This window comes from Corvus cornix, chromosome 13, assembly GCF_000738735.6.
Source record: "Corvus cornix cornix isolate S_Up_H32 chromosome 13, ASM73873v5, whole genome shotgun sequence".
NCBI classification, from domain to species: Eukaryota; Metazoa; Chordata; class Aves; order Passeriformes; family Corvidae; genus Corvus; species Corvus cornix.
Window position 1 is genome coordinate 3,657,676 of NC_046343.1, and position 21,879 is coordinate 3,679,554.

Sequence of the window (21,879 nt, forward strand, 5' to 3'; positions counted from 1 at the left end):
CTTGGACTTTATTGAGGCTGTCAAGATGGGGAGGCTCCCCTAAACACATAACTGCTTCTATTAGGAGAGAACAGGACACCTCGGAGAGACCCTGATGCGAGGGCAGCACACCACAACCGGACCGGAACAAACCTCCCGCTCCTCCGACGCACCGGCGCTTATTTATATACAGCCACTCGGCCCCACCCACCACAGAATGCCCTATCACGACCAGTTCTGCAGCTGAGTGGCAGCTCCGGACCCAATCAGATGCAGCAGAAGGCGGGGCTCCCCCGTGGTGGGCCCTCTTGACTCTCGCCCAATCCCTTCCCGGCGCTCTCTGAGTGACATCTCGCCCTCCAATCAGCGCGCGCCCCCTCTCCTGGCAGCTCTTCGCCGGTGGCTGCAGGATGACGTGCGCTCCTCTGGCCCCGCCCCGCCTGCCCGCCCCTCGCGGGGCCACCGGGAGGGCGGTGGCGCGGCGGAGGGGGGCGGGGCTTCCTGGGGGGCGGACCAATGGGATCGCGGCGCGGGAGGAGCGAGGGCAGGCATTGGCCAGGCGGGCGCGGGGGGCGGGGCGCGGCGGCGGCGGGCGGGGGGGCGGCGGGCGCGGGCCGAGCGCGGGGAGCGGAGCCGGCGGGAGGCGGCGGCGCCCGCGGGCCCCATGGAGCTGGAGAACATTGTCGCCAACACCGTCCTGCTCAAGGCCCGCGAAGGTGAGCGGCGCCGGACATCGGAGCTGGCGGGGCGGCAGGCCCGGGCTGCGGGCCCCGCCGGTGCCGCCCGGGGCTCGGCCCGGGCGGTCCTTCCCGGGGCATCGCGGCCTTGGCGGGGAGCGGGAGGAGGTGGCGGCGCGAGCTGGGCACAGGCATTCGGCTCCCCCCGTCCGTCGCGGGGGTTGCCCGGTGCTGCTGAGCTCCCTCCCGGGCGGCCTCGCCGCCTCTCCGGTGCAGATCGCCCCGTCTGCCTCCCGCCTTGCCCGCTCCAGAGGCTGCTCCAGCTCCTCTGGCACAGGGGAGAGGCAGCTTTGAGTGCCGTAGGAGGAAAAAAAAAAAAAAAAGTTGATTTCAGTCCGGTAAACTGCTGCTTCCCACACACGGGCCGATCCCGAAACTGCGGCGGGGAGCCCCACCCGTCCGCCGCCTTCACACCGGCCCCGGCCCCGGGTGTGCGGGGCTCCTGGAGCTCTGCTGCTCCGCTGCTCCAGGGCCACGCTGAATTCCAGGGCTCGGGTGTGGGATGCAGCCTGGCAGCAGCGGGGCAGTCCTGAAGATGGAGGGAGAAGCCTCAGGAGGGGATGGGAAGTGTCACTCAGGAACCGGGTCCTTGGCACAGAAGATCTGCCTCAGGCAGGCATCGATGAGTTCAGTAGATCACGTATGTGGTGGGGAAGTACAGTCCCTCCCTGTCCTGTGGTGTGCAGTTGGCCAGACCAAGTCATCCTGGAGCCCAAGACACCTGCTGAAATCCAGTTAGAGGGCTTTGGAGATTAGATTTGTGGGAGCAAAAAGCAGCGAAATTAAATTTGCACGGGCAGAAACATTTCCAAGCTGCTTAAACCCAGGCTAAGTGTGAGTACTCCTGGCACACTGACCGTGGTGGACCGTGACGTTCAGGTTCATAACGGCAAGGTTTGGTCCAAAACCAAACAGCGGGGTTTGTGACCTCCAGGCACGAGGCCCAGCTTCACACGGAGTGACCCAGAGATTGGCTCCTGTTGTGCCCTTGGGGAATGGAGTTTGGGCACTGATGCAGCACTAGGTGCTGGACAGCCTCTGCTCCTGGTGCTCCGCTGGTGCCTCTCCCTCGGCAGCAGCGAGCAGTTTGCAGGCAGAAACAACCCACTGTCACACTTGTGCCAACTGGTTCTGGGGCTGTGAGAGCCATAGGTGTCGTGCTGCCTGTCCATGGCTCTCCCACCTGTGGCTGGGGGCCATAGTAGCCACTGGGGTGAGCTCAGACAGCTTCTGTGACAGGACAGAGCTACTTTGCAGGCCAGATCCACAGGGCTGGGTTCTTTGCTCCAGCCCAGCCTTTTTGGAGCTTCCTAGGTTGGTGTGGGAGTGCAGAGCTGAGCTAGGATGTGCTATGGGGCTGCTGACAGCCACCTTCAGCTGCTGCCCTATGTTTGGTCTGGCCCAGGGAAGGTGAAGGATCCTTGTCCCCCTTGCCCTGACAGAGGGACAGCAGACCAGCTCTCATCCATCACCTAACCCTGAAGCTTGCTCCTGGTGAGCTCTGGGTGGAGGTAGCCCACCCCTTGCCCCATCCCCAAACCAGGCGTGCTGGGAGGTTGCCGTGCAAGAGCCCAGCTCCCCGCTGGACTGTCGGCCACAGCGCTGGGAGGGCGGGGTAGAACCACGCGTGAAGGGCGCTGGAGCCTCCTTTCAAAGCAAACAACTCAAGGAAATGCAACCTCCAGGTGCTGTGGGGCTTTGCTCTGCCTTTCCTTGAGCTCTCTTGGGGTGAGGATGGCCTGTCCTCCCCTGCCCTCGTTTCGCTGCCCCCATCCGCTGCATTGTCGCTGACAAGAAGGTGTCTGCGCCGCTGGTTTCTTCCAGCCCTGCTTACCCTTGAGTCACTTCCTTCCTGAGTTTGTACAATCATGCGGCCCAGCTGCTGGTGCGGGGCAGATGCAGTGCAGGGACCCATGGCGCGACAGGGGCTCGGACCTGGGGCTGGCACCGCACGAGGCTGACCAGGATGGCCCCATCCCACCTGCCTGTCCATCCAGGGCCTCCTGTGGCACAGGGAGCTGGGTGCCAGGGGACTGTGTCTAGGCTTTGGGGCTGAACTGCATTTGCAGTGGAGGAAAGTGTTATGAAAGTGTTTCTCGAGAGCTGATAAATTACGTTCAACCCCTCTGTGATTTCAGAAAGCCGGGCCTTGGGCCCAGCTGTTGGCCCGACCACTTTGGCAGGGTGATTTAATGAATTTCCGAAGAGAGGTGGGAGATTGTGTGTGTTGGCACCGGGAAAGCAAACCCTGGAGATTGGCTGATCCCAGCAATCGGTACTTAGTGCTTGCTACAATGTTAATTTTTTGGTCTATCTAGAAGCTTTCCCACCCTGTCCTACAGCACTGGCCATTTACTCCAGCAGCTGAAGCTGGAATAATACCTGGTTCTTGGATCTGGATTTTCTGAGGCTGGCTTATCTCTAGAGAAAAGTGGGAGTGTCCCCACTTCACAGGTGGGAAACTGAAGTGATGAGCCCCAGGCAAGGCAGCGAGTTGTCTGTGGAGCCGGAATTAGAGCAGGAATTCCTGTCTCCCAGCTTCATGTCCTCCCTCTGAGAGCCCCTCCCTGGAGTAAGCAATCAGTCTGGAATGAGTAGGTGGCATGAAGGTCTTTGCTGCAGCAGGAAGAGCTTCACAGCAAGCAAGGCATGGCCTGGAGGGGTGATTAGTTATGCAGAGCTGCTGGGGGCAGGCCTGGGAGCCAAGAACTGCTGTGGCTGTGGACGCTGCTGCCCCTGCTGGGATTCTCCAATCATGAAAGGTCTTCAAGTTCTTGATCGGGATTTGTTTGGCAGCCAGAGGTTGGTCTGCCCATTTCCTCTGGCAGTCGAGGCTCCAACACTTTTGTCCCACCAGGACACCAGTGGTACCACTTCGGTCTTGTTTTCCATGCCTGGACTTGGAGAGGCTCCTTCCTCAGCTCCTGGCAAGGCTAAGCTGCAGTCAGACACCTTTGCTTCCTGACTCACGGTACTGATTTTGTGTGCCCTGCAGGTGGTGGAGGAAACCGGAAAGGCAAGAGCAAGAAATGGCGCCAGATGCTGCAGTTCCCCCACATCAGCCTCTGCGAGGACCTTCGGCAAACCCTGGGTGAGATGCGGGGCTTGGTGGGAGCCGGTGGGCGAGCATGTGTGTGGGAGTTGTGCACCCCAAGCTGAGTGTCAGGGATGTAGAACAGGGCAAATCCCAGCCAGGATTGCTTGGAGTTCAGGGTATAGGGAAGAAATGATGGGTAAGTGGCTGATGATGTAGCCACACACCTGCCAGACTGTGATGAGCTTCACTAGAGGAACATCATCTTCTGTGTGCAAACAGACCTGCTCCGTGCTGCAGAGTTTTGGAGTGTCACTCTGGGGTGCCTTTGCAAAAATAACAAAGGTCCTGCTAATGTCCTCTGTTCTCCCTGGCTGGATTCAGCTCAGCTCCACAGATCTCAGCTTCTAACATTCAAGCAGTAGCTCTTCTCAGGCCAACTGGGTTCTTGCTGTGTGGTGTGGATGAGAACTGGAGTTGGGCAGGGCTTGGCCTGTCATTTTCATTTTGTACTTTGTACTCTTCATGGTTTTAATGTTATTTGTGCAGCAGGCTTGGTCCTGAGATCGTGTGAAGTTGTTTTGGGGCACAGAGGGTGCAACTGCTTTGCATCCTGGGAAGAGGAGAGCTTGTTTAAGTTTTCGATCCGGGTTCAGCTGCCAGCTGGAGAGTGGCACAGTGCTGGCCTTGTTTCAGAACAGGTGTCACTGAAACAAATGGCTTTGGGAGGTTTCTGCAGCTCAAATTCCCAGTTCTGCCCTGCCCAGGTTTTCCAGTCCTGGCAATCTTTTGGGCCCCATGGAACTCTAGTACTTGGAGAAACTCAACCTCGCTCATCCACACTGTAACTCTCAAGCTCACAGCAGCCCAGTGCAGGCTGTCCCCACCTCCGTCTGCCACACACCCCATGCACCATCTCTCGGGGCTGGCTTCACAGCCAGGTGTGGCTGTATGGAGACTCCAGCCTTGGATTTGCTGCTGGCTGCCTCTCTGGAGCAAGGTCAGAGAGCTGAGAACAGCTCTGGCCTGGGCTCTCCTTGCAGCTCCCATCTTGACCATCCAAACCCCTTCTGCCTCTTTGACTTGCATGCCCTCAGCAGAGCTATCCCTCAGCTTTTGTCCATTCTCTGCCTGCAGCCACTCTTCTTGTGGCTGTCGTGACATTTTCCAGCACTGAACTTCACCCGTTTGCCAGCAGTGAGTCCTGGTGGTCTCTGCTGTCCTGCTATCCAGGCCAGTGACCTTGTGAAGGTTTGGGAAGCGAGTCCCTCCCAGCCACTGCCTGTCACCGCCCGTGTCTCACTTCCCCTTGGAGGGGCACGTGAGGAGGCTCCGACCCAGGTGGCAGCAGCTTCGCTTGGTTTTCCCATGGGAGAGATGACCCCGTTCCTTGTGCTTGGCCACTCTTTGGCTGGGGTGTCTTTCTTTTCACCTCACAGCCTGCTAGAAAGGCGTTTCTTTCCTATTCCAGAGTCTTGGCAGGACCATGGGCATGGTGGGCTGGTTGCCCACTGCAGAATTAAGCTTTTTGTGCTCTGACCACAGGGAGTAACCTCGTGTGAGCCTGGGCAGCAACCAGGGCAGCCGAAAGCTTCTGATCTCACCGACAGCAAACTCTGGTCCTTCCCAGCTGAAGGGAACTCCTTCCCCTGCAGACACAAGGAAACCGGCTGGTGCGGCAGAGCTGGCGAGGCCACCTCCTCCCCCACCACAGCCCGCTCCGCACTCTCCTGCACCCTCAGGAAGCTGCAGCTTCCTCGGGAGAAACTGCTGCACAGGGAGGGGAGGGGAAGGCTGGGAGTACCCAGTGCTGGGATCCTCTGGGTGGCTGCACATCTGCACTGCAGGCAGCCCACAGCCCTCGGTGGCAGTGGCTGTCACAGAAATCTGTTCTGGCCTGCGATCAGACAACATCTTATGAGTGGAAGGGGAGGAAAAAAGCAGAGAACTGGAAGTGCTCTGGATAGTCAAAGGGGTTTGTGCCTGGGCTGCCAGAGTTCAGAGAGGAGTAGGAGGAATCTGCGAGCTCTGGAGGGCAGTAGGAGTTGATGTACAAGCACATGGCTGTCCCATGAAGTGGGGAGTTCTGACTGCTGTGTGCACATCAGCAGGACATCTGTGGGAATGGTGCCTCCCATTCTGATGCTGCTGCTTTCAGCAGGGCCTTTGGGAATACAAGTGGTTTGGAGGAGTCATCAGAACAACTCTTGGCCTGGAAGATCTGCCTTGAGATAAGCTTGGTGTGTTTCTCATGTTCCAAGGAAAGTTGTGTGTCTGGAGCAGTTGGTTGATCTCTGTGGAGAGAGGAGGAGAGAGCCTTTAGGCAAGCAGGAGATATGGAGGTCCCTTGCTAGGAACAAGAGGTTCAGGGTGAACAGAACAGCAGATCAATCCTCTTTCAGGGAAGAGGGTCTTCCACAGGGGAATGTAAAACCTCAGCAATGTCCCTTGTCCCACTTCACTCTCCTGGTAGTCTCAGGCTGGTGGGGCCTGTCAGCAGCCCAGCTGAGGAGTCACAATACCCCCACTGCTGCCTGGCCAGGGTGGTGGGCTGGGACTGCTCCTTTGGGATTCAGCAGTGAGTGACCTTCTCGACATTTGCAGAGCGGGACTACCACAGCCTGTGCGAGAAGCAGCCCATTGGGCACATGCTCTTCCGGCAGTTCTGCGAGACACGCCCCGAGCTCTCACGCTGCGTCAAGTTCCTGGACGCTGTGGTAAGAGCAAAGCCCATCAGGCTTCCTTGGGGGAGACAGGGATGTTCCGGACACCTTGGGCATGAACTGTTTGGCTGGATGCTTCAGCAGGTGCTTCTGAGCACACAGGGCTTTTCTGTAGGAAAAACCTGTGAGTCGCAGCCCAGATAGGGCCGGGCCTTTGCTTAGGGAGGTGTTTGCTGGAGATCTGGTTTTCAAGGAAAGCACGGGAAACTTTGGGCAGAGGGTGTTGCTGCTCCACAGCTGTTGGCCAGTAGCAAGGCTGGATTCCTGGCTGGACCTGCCCCTCACACTGTTTGCTGCTCTCTGCAGGCAGGGTACGAAGTGGCTCCAGATGAGAAGAGGAAGGAATGTGGGCAGCACCTGATTGAAAAGTACTTGAAGCCAAACGTGAGTAAGAGAGTTGTGTTTGCTGCCTACAAGAACAGTTGGAAAGCCAACAGTTGACATTGCCCATGTCCTGCCACAGCCGACATGCTGAGCCACCACACCACCTCACAAGCCACCACACTGCTTTGCCCACTAACCCTAAAGCAGGACCCTTGGGCTCTGACTCCATCCCTTTGTCCCCAGAGTGAGGACCATGTGCCTGAAGTTCCCTCCCAATTGGTGGATGCCTGTTGTGAGAGGCTGGAGGAGGAACCTTCCAAGGAGCTCTTCAAGGAATGCACTAAGTAAGTTGGAGGGCTGGGCTGTGTCTGCAGGTTGCACATGGCGCGGGGATGATGCTGCAGCTGACTCACCGTGTCCCTCATGGTCCATTCCTCTGGGAGAGTGAGGGCTGGTGCTAAGGCTGGGGCCTGGGCAGTTTTGGAGCAGCAGTTTGCAGCCCAGCTCTAGGAAAGCGAGCACAAGGATCTTGTGCTCTGGGAGCCAGGAGCTGCTGCCGAAACCTCTGTCGGTCCTTGCAGCTGGAGTTGCCATTTGGGAAGACCCTGTAGTAATGCTATTCCCAGTGTTGTGCCAGGATCTTGTAGGCTCCTGCCAAGATGAGCCGATGGCTGCAGTCCTGTGCCAGCTGTCCTGTCCCGCCGGCCGCAGAAGTGGCTGTTGTGGTTGGGTTGCTCTGGCTGTTGCTGCAGGGGTCTAAGGTCACCTCTGTTCCCATCGCAGAAGCAGTGGCCGAGGTCCTGGCTCCAAGTGTGAAACGGAAGCTCTTGGGCAAACTGGGCTTGCAGCCTCACCCCTCCCTGCACAGTAGCTGGAGCGTGTTGCCTAACTGAGTGCAGGGCTGTGGCAACACATTTGCTGCAGTCTTCTGTGGAGCGTTAGCTCCGTGTGTGGTAACCAGTGTCGTGTCTGAATGCAGAGCCTCCGGGCTGGGCCCTGCCTGCTCTTGGCAAGCTCTGAAAGGGGAGAGCCCATCCGCTTCTCCTTGATGCGTGTTTCCAGTCTAGACACTGCGTCTAAGGCTCCTCACTCTGCTGGGCAGCCCTGGCACAGCTCTCCAAAGCAGTTAGCTCTCTCGAGCAGGATCCCCCTGTGGCCTTTTGTGCTGGATATTCATCTGATAGTGAACAACTCAGCGCCTGGTGCTGAATGTTGCTAGCAGCTGATTACAGCCTGTGTGCACGTTTGCCCTGTGAGCAGAGGGGCAATTGCAAAGAGTCCCATTGTCCCCCTTTATCCTGCAGCCCTGGCTGGTGCCAAGAGGCCACAATTAGCAGTGCCAGCCTGGTCCCAGGGCGCTGCGTTTGTCGCAGTGGTACCTCCAACGCACCTTCCTTTTGCATCAGGCTTAGCATGGAGCAGGGCTTTCTGGGCCAGGGCTACGTGGGTGATTCAGCACCAGGCTGGGTGAGGGAATGGCAGAGTAAATAGGCTTTTGGGGCTGTTCAGCTCCTCTTTCCTGGGGCTGCTGGCTTTGTCCAGGGCTGTGATCAGCTCTCAGGAACCATGCTGGCTCTGCTCTCTCCTAGGCTTATCCACGACTACCTGAGCGTGGCTCCCTTTGCTGACTACCTCGACAGCTTGTACTTCAACCGCTTCCTGCAGTGGAAATGGCTGGAACGGTAACGCTCCCCGCACTGCTGGGAAATCTGCAGCCTCCTCACACAGCCTGCCTAAGGGGTCCCTGGGGCTCCTTCCCGTGCTGGGCCCTGGCAGGAGCCAAGAGCCTGGCCTTTGCTGTCCCTCCGGGCCCTTTACTGGCACCAGCAGCAGCCACAGCCTTGCTTGCCTCACAGGCAAGCAAGGCCCACTTGAGCAGGGGTTTGGGGTGAGCCACAGTCTCTCAGGCCAGGGCATGGAGGTGGTTTGGGTTTCAGCCCCTGCTCTCTCCTTCCTCATATCTCACTCTGGTTTCCTTTCCCTCACAGGCAGCCAGTAACCAAAAACACTTTCCGCCAGTACCGTGTGCTGGGTAAGGGCGGTTTTGGGGAGGTGAGTAACCACCATTTCCTCTGCATTCAGGGTACCAGACAGCCACTGTTGCCTGCTGCCAGAGGCAGACCTGGGTTGGCCATCAGGGTGCCACAAGCTGCTCCAGCACCTGGAGGCAGGTGCTGCTGGCTGGGTGGGCTGTGGGGGCTCTGCGCTGGGCTGTGTTTTGGGCCTTGCATGACCTCTCAGCTCTCCCTGAGAGGCAGGAGCTCACCTCTCTCCAAGTGCTGGAGGTGTGGGAGGTGCTGTGCAGGGTTGGTAGCACGAGCTCTGTGGTGCCTACTGCTAACTGGGCAGTGAGGTCTGTTCCCTGTGTCTTGACAGGGCAAACTGCACTCCTGAAAGCTTCCTGCCAGGCTTCCTTCTGTTTATGGAGTGGCCTTCTGTCTTCCCAGGCACCAGCCATGGTGCTGCTAAAGGTGTTAGAGGCATTACAGCTGGCTCCTGCTTCTCTATGACATCTGGAGCTGTCACTGTTCCCTGTGTCTTTGCTTTGCCTTCCTGTGCCTCTTCCTGAGAGCAGAACCTAGACTCCCACTCTGGAAATGGCAGTGGGAGGGTGCTGAGCTTTGTCCTCCCTCCAGGTGTGTGCCTGCCAAGTGCGTGCCACAGGGAAGATGTATGCCTGCAAGAAACTGGAGAAGAAACGGATCAAAAAGAGGAAGGGAGAAGCCATGGCCCTGAATGAAAAACAGATCCTGGAAAAAGTGAACAGTAGGTTTGTAGTAAGTACATAGGAATTGCTCTCACTTTGCTGTGGTGGTTGATGCTTTCTCCAACCAGCCAGCCTGGCACCTCTGTGCTCCTCACCTGATGTGGAGAGGCAGGAGCAGTCTCTGCCCGTGGGGCAGCGTCCTGGTGGCTGCACATCTCTCACAAGGCTGAGCTCTGGCAGGACATTTACTGCCTCCACAACGTGCTGTAAATGCCCCCAAAGTCAGCCCCAAACACCCAGCTGGTGTTACAGGCGCCTTTGTGACTTTTGGGGCACAAGTAAACGTTGAGAACTGTCTCTCCAGACAGTGGGGTGGGGAGAAGCCCAGCCCTGAGCTGTGTGATTGGGAGCTCTACCTTGATGCACTGAGGTGTGGAAAGCCTGAACCTCCCTTTGCAGAGGGTTCATCAGACATTGCCCCAGTGTTGCTGTTGGGGGCTGCCTGCCCCTGGAGGAAAGCAGCTCTGGCTCAGGAAAATAGTGTCATCCCTGTCTGAGCAAAGCTGGGGGTGTGCTGGGACTGCTGGGCACTGGCATGTGCTCCCTGAGTTTGCACAGTTCCTCATCTGCTGGCAAAGGCCCAGTCCCGAGTCTGGGAGTGGCTGCTTGGGTGGCAAAGTGTCCATGGGCGTGTGGGCACCTCCCTCTTCCAGCTGTGTCTTCTAACAGCCTTTCTGCCCTGAATTGCAGGTGAGCTTAGCCTATGCATATGAAACTAAAGATGCTCTCTGCCTAGTGCTGACCCTCATGAATGGAGGGGACCTCAAGTTCCATATCTACCACATGGGAGAGGCTGGTTTCGAGGAGCCCCGGGCAGCTTTCTATGCTGCTGAGATCTGCTGTGGCCTTGAGGACTTGCACCAGGAGAGGATAGTGTACAGGTGCGTGCTGCCTGGTCCCTGCTGGGAGAGCTTGTAGGGCCTGCAGCAGTAAGAGGGTTCCTGCTGCTCTTACCAGCCCAGCTGGGTCTGTCTGCTCAAGAAAATAAGCTCAGGCTTGAAAGCAGCACAGAGCTGAGTGAGAGGAATCGGGAACAGAAAGCTGGTCTTGTGGGAGAAAGGGAGAGCTTAGCTTGGCTTCCTTGTGCTGGTAAATGATCGCCAAGAACAGGATGTGATCATGCTGTGAATGTCTCAGGGCAGGCACTGAACTCCCTGGGCAGTATTGACACTAGAACAAAAGAGGGTAGGCTGCCCCAACGTGCTAAAGAGCTGGGGAGGAGGGAGAACAAGTCAATTGACTGTACTCACAGGGGTGTGATGCAGTGTTAGGACAGCATGGCTAAACACTGGCCAGGAAGTCCCTTCTGCTCCTACCTTGCCCTGGGGCGGGATAAGCAGAGAAGCCTCTGCTCCTTCTCACTTGCATGGCCTGCCCCATGGTGAGTTCTGCACCTGCAAAGAGGGACCCATCCCCAGGCTCACTGCAGAGGGTTGAAGGTCGTTGTTTCCCACCTCTTTGCCCAGGAGGGGAGAGCTTGCAGGGTCAGCTCTGGGGCACAGGGTGAGGGATAGGTTATCTGTGTGCCCGAGGCAGGGGCATTACATCCTAAAATTGCTTATCTGTGACTTGTTGAGATGTGGCTGTTGCATGTGTCCTTTGCTCTCACAACATGCTTCTTGCTAATCAAGTCCCTTCCCTCCTAGGGACCTGAAGCCAGAGAACATATTACTGGATGACCATGGTGAGTGCAGGGTCAAGAGAAGCCCTGAGCCTGAGTTTTTTCTTACTCTGCTTAAACCAGGGTTACCCTGTGTTTTTGGCAGCTTCAAACACCACCCCCTGACTTTGTCCTGTTAACTTGTCCCCTCCTCTGTGCAGGTCACATCCGTATCTCAGACCTGGGACTAGCTGTCCATGTGCCAGAAGGCCAAACAATCAAGGGCCGGGTGGGGACAGTTGGCTACATGGGTAAGTGACCCTGGTTTAAGCAAAAAGTGGTTCAAAAGATGTGCTCTCCCTACCCTGACACGTCCCTCACCCCTGCTCCTCTGCAGCTCCTGAGGTGGTGAAGAACGAGCGCTACACGTTCAGCCCAGACTGGTGGGCACTGGGCTGCCTGGTGTACGAGATGATCGAGGGCCAGTCCCCCTTCCAGCAGCGCAAGAAGAAGATCAAGCGGGAGGAGGTGGAGCGGTTGGTGAAGGAAGTGCAGGAGGAGTACTCGGAGAAGTTCTCGCCCTGCGCCCGCTCCCTCTGCACCATGGTACGGGTGTGCAGCCCTGTCCCTTCACTCCCACCGCTTCCGTGCATGCAGCAGCAGAACATGGGGGCTGCTCCCTGCAGAGGTGACAACCAGGTTCCTTTGTCTCTGATAAGGCAGCACAGGAGGGTTCAGAGTGCCTTCATTCCTTGCCCAGCTGCCTAGCAAGCCTGTGCTCTCCCTAGAACCCACTGCAGGAACCCAGGGCTGCTCCTGCACAGAGCACCCTTCACCCAGGACATTGATTTCCTTTGTGTCACAGCTCCTGTGCAAAGACCCTTTGGAGCGCCTGGGGTGCCGAGGAGCTGGGGCCAAGGAGGTGAAGGAGCACCCTCTCTTCAAGCACCTCAACTTCAGGAGGCTGGAAGCAGGCATGCTGGACCCTCCCTTCAAGCCAGATGTAAGTCCTGACCTTTTCAGTCACTGGTGCTGTCAAGGGAAGAGGGAACCCTGGCATGGGGAGATGGGGCCCATCCCCTTCTCTGGGCCTGGCAGAACAGAGGTCCAGCAAGCTCTGGGCTGCAGGGAGAGGTGCCTGGGCTTGGCCGTGAGCAACAGTTGGAGGTGGTGGCATCAAGGTGGAGCCTGGCATTAGAGCAATCTTTGTGCTGCGTAGCCCCAGGCCATCTACTGCAAGGACGTTCTGGACATCGAGCAGTTCTCCACGGTTAAAGGAGTGGAGCTGGAGCCCACAGACAATGACTTCTACCAGAAGTTTGCCACAGGGAGTGTGCCCATTCCTTGGCAGAACGAGGTAGGTCTTTGCTCCTGCTTGTGCCTACCATGGCTGAGGGCAGTGTCCCCATGCTGTCCTCGCTGCTCTCATGCTCCGCTGGACCCTCGGTGATGGGTTCCCATGTGGCAGTTGCTGCAGCCTTCTTTTCCCTTTTCCAGATGATTGAGACAGAGTGTTTTAAGGAGCTGAATGTCTTTAGCACAGATGGCACAGTGCCCCCAGACCTGGACTGGAAAGGGCAGCCTTCTCCACAGCCCAAAAAAGGGTTACTCCAGCGTTTGTTCAGCAGACAGGTAAGGGTTTGCCTAGCGTTTCCTCCCCAGCCGGTCTCCCAGCAACAGTGCAGGTCTGGCAGGGAGGTGGGCACGAGAGGGCAGCGAGCAGTCTCCCCTAGTGTTGGGTGGCCAGACCCTAGGGGTCTCAGGCAGCCATGCAAGGCTGCAGGGAGCCAGCCCTTGCCTGGCTGGCACTCCCCATGCTGGGGGAATCAAGGAGGCTGGGAAGGAGTGTCCTGGCTAAACATGCTGGAATCACCCAGGCAGAGGGATGCTGAAGACTCCAGACTAATAAATCGTCTCCCTTCTGACATGAATAATACCATCCCTGAACAAGTCCTTGCTTTTGGAATGGGCTGTCTGGGCTCCCCGGAGCACTTCTGCCAGATCTTGAGCCAGGCGGAGAGCAGCTCTTTCAAGGGATGAGGAGAACAGAAACGTCTTGCAGCTGCTGTGGACTTGCTTGTCTGCCTGTCTCCTCTGCCCTGGACAGTCTTTGCCTTCTTTCCAGGCCTGGCAAAGCCTGGGCTGCTGCCTCTCAGCAGCTGTGTGCAGCTGTAGGACTCCAGCATGGTTGGCTCTGGACCCACTCAGCCACCTGGTGCTGACTCCTGTTCCTTGGCAAACTCTGAGTTGTGCTTTGCAGTTCAGCAGGCTGCCCTAGCCAGAGCCAGAGCCAGCTCTGGGGATACCCAGCCCTTCCCGAGGCAGGCAGGACCTGCCAGAGGATGGGCAGCTGTTGTAGCAGGGGTTGAGCTGTGATTTCCCACGTGTTTTCTCTTTCCAGAGGTGAGCAGTCACTCCTGGCTGCTCTGCTCAGGGAAATACCCGGTGGCCCACGGACATGGCAAGATCTGGGAAAGAGGAGTGTTATCCTTCAGTGCCTATCCCCTTCCCCTGGCAGAGCACAACCTGCTTGTTGTTCTAACTGCCCCCTGAGCCACTAATCCCGCATCCCTGCTCTTGCTGCCTTTGTGGGGGAGGCCTTGCCTTCAGCTTGAGCCAAAGTTGCCCCTGCACTGCCGCTGCTGGGAGTTCTGCTCCCAGGGGGCTGTGGGAAGTTTCCTTCACTCCTCTCCGGATGTCCGGGACACATAGAAGGGTTGAGAAACTGTGAAGGGTTTGGCATTGCCCCGTGCTCAGACTCCCACTTCAGCAAAAAGGGCTTCAGCTGCTTTCGTGGCCAGCTGAGCTCTGGGCGGGGCTGAGCATCTGTGCTGGCACTGAGCTGTGTCCCTGGGTGGCTGCAGTCCCCAGCTTCCTCACAGCTTCTGAGCTAGCCAGCTGCGTGCTCACCAGTCTGTCTGCCAGGGGCTGAACCTCCAGATGCAGCTGGACTGTTCTCTGCAGTCTGGGGGTCCTTTCCAGCCCCTTGCCTCCATGTAGCTCTCCCACACACAGGCTGGGGGCGGGGGGACCTGGCCCATCCCTGCCGGAGGGCAGCTGTAGGCTGGGTTGTGTGACCGTGCTCACCCTCTGCTTGCTGTGCTCCTCTCTCCCTCCCTCCTCCCTCTCCTTGCCCTTCTGACTTCAGGACTGTTGTGGAAACTGCAGTGACAGCGAGGAAGAGCCCACCCGGCTGTAGAGCACAGCTTGTTCTCCAGCCCCTGGGACCCCCTTGCCTCTCCCAAGTGCCCAGCCTGAAGGACACGGTCGCAGTGGCCCCACAAGGTGGATTTGTTTACAGTTTTACACGTCTGTATTTGAAGACTGTGAGGATGATTCCAAGGTTGGCAGCAGCACACGGCTCAGGTTGAGGTGCCTCTGACCATGGGCAAGCCCTGAGCCAAACCCGGACACTTCCAAATCTGCCACTTGGGATAGTGCTGCTGCCGCCGGCTGCCGCTCCTCTCCCGGGCCCAGGGTGGGAGGGAGGGATCGTGCCGGCGTGGGCCGAGGCCAGGCTGGAGCAGCTCTGCTGACACATTCCATGGTGCCGAAGCGGCACCGCAGGTTTGATGTATATTTATATATGTCGGTCTGTACATATCACATGTCGGTTTTTAATCTATGGGTGGGGGCCTGCACTGCCCCCACCCTGTCACAGGCACAAATGTCCTCCTATGGGAGGAGCAACGGTCCCAGCTTTGTTCCAGGGAGTCCTGGACAGAGGCCTTCTGTGCCTTGAGGTGTCTAAATCATCTTTCCTGGACCTTTCTGACTGTGCTGAGGTGTCCTGGCTCCAGCGGAGTCCACTGCTCAGCCCCGAGGCACAGGAAAGTGCCGTGCCAAAGCATCTCCCATTGTGTCCTGGCAGCAGAGCGTCACTGCCTCGTCCTTGCATCCCTGTCTGCTGGAGCCTGCTGCCTCCTGCCTCGTCTCACACGTGCTGCCAGCTCCAGTGAGCTGATCCCAAGCCCCTCTCCAGACCGCTGGCACGGTGGGACACGGCCACTCCCGGACACGTGCTGTGGCCAAAGGGTTGGTCTGATCCCCAGCACGCTGCAGGACAGTGACAATGCAGTGCCACCAGCTCCAGACCTGTGCATTCCAGAGGTGTGACCGTCGTCAGGCCCAGCTCGGTGATGGAGGAGCAGACACATAAAGGACCCTGCTCTCAGGGAGCAAAGCTGTGGTAAAGGGAATGTCCCTTCCCACGGTGATGTGAAGCTGTGACCCAAGAGTGAGCGGGCTGGGACCAGCTTTGTGTGTGTCCCCAGGGGTTCTGGGGAGCCAGCACAGCTCCTGCACCCACGGGCAGGAGTCGTCCATGGGGAGCAGCATGGGGATGAGCCCACCTCTCCATTCAGCTTGTCCTGTGCCCTCTTGTGTACTCTTGTCGCAGCTGTGTCCTGAGCAATAACTCGTCCCTTCTCTGTGTGTGTGTGTGCACACGCGTGCGTGCGTGTGCTGCTGCCTCTGCTCATTCTGAGCCAGGCCCCCCAGGGGGGCTGAGCACCTACTTGGACCTGTGGTATCATTTGCTTGCCTTGCACTAAAGTTGGAGAGTATTTAAATTTTTAACCTTTTGTTAAGTGTAAAGATTTGCTGTGCTTTGTATTGCTCTCGTGTCATGGGGGGCCTGCTCTGGGCCATACAGGGTTGGCGGCTGTAAGAAGAGGAGCAGGGACCTCGTTTCTGGGCTGCCATGGGCTCTGCTGGTGGTCCTGTCCTACAGGGAAGGGCTGGGGTTGCCCTCCAGGGCAAAAAGGCTGATGCTGGCTGAGCCCTGAGTACTACAGATGATCCTCAGTGTCTTCTGCTGCATGTTTTAGGTCAGTGTGAGGGCATGATGGTGGGTATGAGGCCTTGTGCTGTCTGTCACAGGTGTGCTGTGGGGCTGAGGCAGAGTCCTGCTGCCCTCTGTCACGATGAATTACTGCTTCAGGGGGGTTGCCATGAATGGGAACCTTGTGGCAGCACAGAGTGCTGCTCCTTAGCGCAAGGAACAGCCCCTCCCAGGGGAGACCCTGCAGGGTGACACAGGGTGAGGGTCACGACGGTCACCAAGGGTGAAGCAGTCAAAGGGGGGCAGCCTGGGCGGGGATGCAGGGTGGGTTTGGGGTCCGGGGCTGGCGGCAGCGGTGACAGCCTCGTGCGCAGCGCGGGGGGGCCACACGCAGCTGCACTGGGATGAGAATAGCAAGTGCGGCCGGGTAGCTAGGGAACAGTTGCTATGGGAGCGAGCCGAGGAGGAGTTCTCACACTCAGAGGGGGCATCTTGGGGTAAAATCCAGGAATTTTCTGCAGCCGTGGAAGGAAGGAAGGCAGGCAGGGGGATGGGGACTGCCTGGGGATTGCTGTTCCAAACGCATCAGTCAGGATGTGTGTGCTGCCCTCCTGGCACTGCCTGGGGCATGGTACCCTGGCACCAAGGTCCTGGGGTCACCAGCGTGTTCGTGTGTCTGTCACATGTTCTGGGATAGGGCCGGGGGGTGAACAGAGCCGTGGCCAGCCCTGAGCAGGGCAGGGAAGTGGCTCTGCCTGTTCCCACCTGCCCAGTGGTGCCCCAGCATTTGGGGGTTATCTCCTGCCCATCCCTGCCCTTGCTGGGGGGGTAGCAGCGTGCAGGTGAGGGGATGCTGCTGTATGTCCAGAGCCGAAATGGGTGGATCTGGACCCTACAGACACAGGCGAGCTGTGGGGGTCCTGACCAGTGCCCCGGGCTGTGGGGCTGTGGCAGCAGCTCCGCACACCATTTTCAGGGGTGAAGGATGCTCTCAGCTGTTGCCTGGGCAACGGCTCCTCCTCCAACCCACCATGTGGCTCGGGGAGCGCTCCCCCGCCTGCCTCCCCCCGCCGCCGTGGGGAGAAGGGGAAGGGGAAGGCAGCTCCCGGCCCCCGGCGCTGGCGGGGCCGGAGGCCTGGCTCCCTTCGCCCCGCCCTTGCCCTGACCTGACGATGCCCGTGGGCCCGACCGTGCCTCCCGTCCCTGCCTTCCCCATGCCTCAAGGGAGCACCCTGGCCCCCCCGCATGGCCGCAGCCCCCTGCCCGCCCTGGGTGCTGCTGGGGCACCCCCGCAAGCACCGAGCCGGCAGTGCCCGGCTGCCGTGGCCGCGCTGTGAGGTCGGATCGCAGGAGGCGAATTCCAGCAAGGTGAGTCGGGGCCAGAACCAAGGGGGCCGGGGGACACACGGCCACTGCGGCCCTGCTGCGAGCGAGGTGGTGGGGCTTGGCCGGACACCGGAGCCACTATGCCCGGCTGTGGTGGGAGTGGGCTGCCAGCCCCCGGATTCCCCAGGTCATCCCCTGGCCGGGATGGAGGAAGTCCTTCCGGCCGGGCCGCGGCAGAACAATGCGCCGTGTGTGCAGCCGCAGCGGGCGCCTGCCACCCTGCCCACGGGGAGGAAACGGCGGCGGGGTCATGGCCTGTGTGGGGCACCCACACCCCGTCACCCACCCGCATCTGGCACGGCTCCACCCCGAAACGGCGCTGGCCCGCTCCTGGCACAGCCCCAGGAAGCAGAGAAGGGACAGCGGGGACTCTTGACCCCAAGCTTGGTGTAGTCCCAAGGAGCCACAGGGGTCTCCCTTGGGAGCCACGACCACCCGCCTCAGTTACAGCAGAGAAGAGCTGGTGACAACCCGCGATGGCAAATGGCTGGGGGAGCTCTAGCTCAGGGACAACTGCCCAGACCAGGCTGGCGAGGGGTCTGCTTGGGGTATGGCACCCAAGGGAGCGGGGTGACCCCAGGACAGCCGGTGACATTTCGGTCCCTCGCTGCACTGGGGGGCCAGGCTGGTACCCCTGCCCTGCAGAGCCACGTGTCCCACTGCAGTGGCCAGGTGGGCTGTGGCAGGGGCTGTTAAGGTCTTGCCAGCGGCTGGGGTGCCCTCCCTGCCTGTGTCCCTGTGCTGCCATCACCCCCGGGAGCACGTAGTTGTCACTCCTTCAGGAGGCTGGGGATGGCATTGGGGGAACGGGTGGCAGCACCCCCAGGGTACCTCCAGGGCGAGCGAAGGGCTACCGACGGTGGGAGCCTGTGGCACCACTCCACCCGGACCGGGAGCCGCTACCCGGGGATCCCCAGCTCCCACCCCGTGGGGCTCCCGCGGCCACCCCCGGGGATGCCCCGGCCCTCTCGCCACCGGCATTCCGCCGCCGCTCCCCAGGGGCAGGGGGAATTCCCGTGGCAATACCGGTGCCCCAGCCGGTAGCCCCCGCGCGGCGGCGGGTCCCGGGGCGGGGGGTGCGGGGGGCCCGCGGATCCCTCCCCGAGCCGAGGGCGGGGCGGAGCGGCGGGGCGGGAGTCCGGGCGGGCGGGGCGGTGCGCGGCGGCGGCGCGGGAGCGCTCACCGGAGACAAAGGCAGCGCCGGGAGGCGGCGGCGGCGCCGCGCACCGGGCGCGCACCGGGCCCCCCTCCCCCGCCGCCCTATGGAGCCGCCGCCCGCCGCCTGAGCCACGTGCGCCGCCGCCGCCGGTAACGGGAGCCGCGGAGGGAGCGGGCGCGGCGCCTCCGCCTGTTGCGCGGTGCGGGGGCAGCGGGGCCGGGGCGGGAGCGCGCGGGGCCGCCGCCACCGGGGGCCGCGGCGGGGGGCGCGCGGCGCGTACCGGGGCGCGCATCTCCGGTCCGGCCCCGGCGGGCGCGCGCCCCGGGGGAGGAGGAGGAGGAGGAGGAGGAGGAGGAGGAGGAGGAGGAGGAGGAGGAGGAGGAGGAGGAGGAAGGGGTGCCGCGCCCGGCACGGGGAGCGGGGAGGTTCCCCGCCGGGGTGTCACCCTCCCCGCGGAGGCGCCGGGCAGGGATGCGACGCGGGCAGCGGGGCCCAGGCCGCGGCCGGGGGCAGCGGGGCAGCCCGGGGCTACCGGCGGGGCCCGGCTCGGCGGCCGCTCCGCTCTCCGCCCGGCGTGAGTGTCTCCAGCCCGGCCCCGCTCCTCCCCCAGCCCGCACGTCCCCGGCAGCCCCGCTCCCCCCGGACGCCCCAGCTGCGAACGCCCCCGGTCCGCGGAGCCGCCAGCCCGCCCTGCACCGCTTCCCGGTGTTCCCCCGGCCGTCATCCCGGGGCTCGACCCACGGCCCTTGCCGCACGGTGCCTCTCCTCCCCGGGGATGCCCAGGCTGCCGGCGCGGAGCCTGTTGCAGCCGAGGTGGCGAGCGCTGCCCGAGCCGAGCTGGCCCCAGCCAGGGCACTCCCTCCCCAAAGACCCACATCCCGGCGCTGCCTCAGCCCACGCGTTTGTCTGCGTGATGGAGCAGCCCCCGCTGCCCGCCGGAGCGTGGTCAGGGCCCCCGGTTCCTTCCTTCCCCATCGCTTCTTCCTTCCGCCGGGCTCGGCCCTCCGGCCCCGCCGGCACCCTCAGCACCCGGTGGCCCTGCCGTGGTCCCTTGCCAGCAGCGAGGCCCTGCACCGCAGGGTGACGGAGCACCCCGCGCGCCTTCGCCCTTCTCCGAGGGAGGATGGTGTCACAGTGGTCACCCAGCCCTCGGCTGCCGTCGCTCTAGCTCACTCTCCTCCCTGCTGCCGAGCCCGTTTTCTCCCACACCACCATAATGAGAATCCTGACGGGTGCTTACATGCCTGCCTGCGAGCACCCATGGGTGCTCCTCGCTGCTCACTGAGGAGCAGACTGCCCCTGGCACACACCGTGTACATTTGATGCTTGGCTGGATATGACCGAGCTGTCAGCTTGCCTACAGGGCAAAGATGATGGTTCCCATCCCCACCACCACCCCTGGCCCTGCATTGCTGTGTTGGGGTGCCACCATCCCCGGTGGCTGCGAGGCCGGCAATGGCTGCGGTGCACGTGCTCCTGCGAGCGCCACGTGCCACAGGCAGCCGGCACTTCTGCTCGTCTCTCCTTCTCCCCGGGTCACCCCCCTGTGTGGAGCACAGGGATGAGCTGCCTGGGCTCAGCAACCGATTTAGGGTGCACTGGGTGGGCAGAAGAAGGGGATCCCACTGGGCACCCCATGATCTTGAAGATGATGCTGTGGGACCACAGCATCTGTCTCCCACCCCAGGGTGCCCAGTAGCGCTGTGGGCGATTCTAGGGGGGGCTGTGCAGGTTTGCATCCATGGGGGTGATGGTGGGGGGTGCATGGGGTGCCAGGCACGGTTCCCCCTGGCTGCGGGCGCTGCGGCGCATGTGGAGCGAGTCACCATGGGAACAGGGCATCCACGTTTCCGTGTCGCTCACGCTCGCGTCTGTCTCGTTGCAGGGCCCCCACCCCGGCGGTCCCCCCCCCAGCGATGGGCAGCGGGACCCCGGCAGCCCCGTCCCCCGCCGCCCGCCCCACCGGCCCCCCGCCCCACCGCCCGCCCGGCGCACCCAGGCCTGACCCACCCGCTCCAGCCCCCCCCAGCTCCATGGCGAGGACGGACCCCTGACGGCAGGCGCGCCCGCGGGCCAGAGGAGACGGCGCCGGGCACGGCCCGGGGAGATGCCCTCGGCGGCCCTGACAGCATCGGGTCCTCCCTGACCCTGCCGCCGCCCTGAGCATCCCGTCCCCCATCCCGAGGGCAGGGGAGAGGCGGGGGCCTACCCCCGGGGCCGGCCGCCAAGATGGTGATGTCCCAGGGCACCTACACCTTCCTCACCTGCTTCGCGGGCTTCTGGCTCATCTGGGGCCTCATCGTGCTGCTGTGCTGCTTCTGCAGCTACCTGCGGCGGCGGGTGAAGCGGCAGCAGGAGGAGCGGCTGCGGGAGCAGAGCCTGCGCGCACTGGAGATGGAGCCACTGCACTACGAGGGTTACGGGGGCAGCCCCCCCGGCATCGCCATTCCCCACCGCCTCCGCCTCGAGCCCCACCATCACCATCATCACCCCCACCACATCCCACCCCCCCGGCCCTGGAGCTGCCGGCACGGTAAGGAGCAGGGAGGGGCTCTCGCATCCCTGGAGCACGTGCCTCCTCCTGGTTTGGGGGGGATACGACGTGAGAGCCGGGGCGCAGCGCTGACGGCAGCAGGGGTCCGGGGGGGGCTTTGCCTTGCAGAGTCGGACCTGTCAAAGCCACCGTGCTACGAGGAGGCGCTGCTGATGGCGGAGCCCCCCCCGCCGTACAGCGAGGTGCTGATGGACACGCGGGGGCTCTACCGCAAAATCAATGCCCCTTTCCTGAGCCATGAGCGGCTGGAGAAGCAGGAGCAGCCTCCCAGCTACAAACCCCTTTTCCTGGATGCCAGCTACGGTTCAGCGCTGCACCTGCCCCGCTCAGCCAGCCCCGGCCCTGCCTGCCCGGACCTCTACCTGCAGCAGGAGTGCTCCCCACGCATGTTTCCCAGCTGGACGGACTCGGAGCTCAGCAGCAGGGACACCTACGAGACGGGACCCTGGCACCTCCCGGTCTCCATGCCCCTCTTCGGCAGGACTACCGCTGTCTAACGGCGGCCACGGGGGACGCCCGGACCTTGCCATGCACCTGGGGGGTGGGGGGGTTTCGGTTGCTCGTGTCACCCCAGGGACACCCGCCCCGGCGCGGGCCATCGCCGCCGGCGCGGAAGGGGCTGGTTCCCCGTCTGGCCCCCGCCGGCCCCCCCATGGCCGGGGGCGCTGGGGACCCGGACTCTGCTCTGTTTCTTAAATTTTTTGTTTGTTACAGTTTGAGAATTAAAGTTTGTGGCTCGGGTTTGCCTCCTGGCGGGCTGGCATGGTGGAACCTCCCCCTCCTCCCCAAGGCAGCCGTAGCCCCCCATTCCCAGCCCTCCCTGCCGCCCCAGC

The 21,879-nt window shown here is 61.4% G+C and overlaps 2 protein-coding genes across 5 annotated transcripts; both read left to right on the top strand.

Moving 5' to 3' along the window:
• Nucleotides 1–576: 576 nt before the first annotated feature.
• GRK6 (G protein-coupled receptor kinase 6) lies at nt 577–15,748 on the top strand. 2 transcript variants are annotated; one of them, XM_039559774.1, is made up of 16 exons: nt 577–695; nt 3,712–3,807; nt 6,355–6,467; nt 6,780–6,857; nt 7,041–7,141; nt 8,387–8,479; nt 8,786–8,849; nt 9,434–9,574; nt 10,255–10,445; nt 11,211–11,248; nt 11,386–11,475; nt 11,562–11,770; nt 12,030–12,167; nt 12,384–12,521; nt 12,662–12,796; nt 13,566–15,748. In XM_039559774.1, exons 1-16 carry the CDS (start codon nt 644–646, stop codon nt 13,569–13,571), a joined length of 1,683 nt encoding a protein of 560 aa, XP_039415708.1. In that variant the 5' UTR covers nt 577–643; the 3' UTR covers nt 13,572–15,748. The 2 variants fall into 2 exon arrangements, with proteins under 2 accessions (XP_039415708.1, XP_039415707.1); XM_039559773.1 differs by having other exon boundaries at nt 14,313–15,748.
• Nucleotides 15,749–16,984: 1,236 nt separating this feature from the next.
• On the top strand, nt 16,985–21,799 carry PRR7 (proline rich 7, synaptic). Of its 3 annotated transcripts, none has more exons than XM_039559717.1 (2): nt 16,985–17,315; nt 20,817–21,799. In XM_039559717.1, exon 2 carries the CDS (start codon nt 20,887–20,889, stop codon nt 21,541–21,543), a length of 657 nt encoding a protein of 218 aa, XP_039415651.1. In that variant the 5' UTR covers nt 16,985–17,315; nt 20,817–20,886; the 3' UTR covers nt 21,544–21,799. The 3 variants fall into 3 exon arrangements, with proteins under 3 accessions (XP_039415651.1, XP_039415649.1, XP_039415650.1); XM_039559715.1 differs by lacking the exon at nt 16,985–17,315 and having other exon boundaries at nt 20,454–21,025; nt 21,128–21,799; XM_039559716.1 differs by lacking the exon at nt 16,985–17,315 and having other exon boundaries at nt 20,454–21,025; nt 21,155–21,799.
• Nucleotides 21,800–21,879: the final 80 nt, after the last annotated feature.

Coding starts and splice junctions, on each gene's coding strand:
- GRK6 (XM_039559773.1), top strand. CDS start 644: ATGGAGCTGGAGAACATTGTCGCCAACACCGTCCTGCTCAAGGCCCGC. Junction 696..3,711: donor CCTGCTCAAGGCCCGCGAAG/GTGAGCGGCGCC, acceptor TGTGCCCTGCAG/GTGGTGGAGGAAACCGGAAA. Junction 10,446..11,210: donor CAGGAGAGGATAGTGTACAG/GTGCGTGCTGCC, acceptor CTTCCCTCCTAG/GGACCTGAAGCCAGAGAACA.
- PRR7 (XM_039559715.1), top strand. CDS start 20,722: ATGGTGATGTCCCAGGGCACCTACACCTTCCTCACCTGCTTCGCGGGC. Junction 21,026..21,127: donor GCCCTGGAGCTGCCGGCACG/GTAAGGAGCAGG, acceptor TGACGGCAGCAG/GGGTCCGGGGGGGGCTTTGC.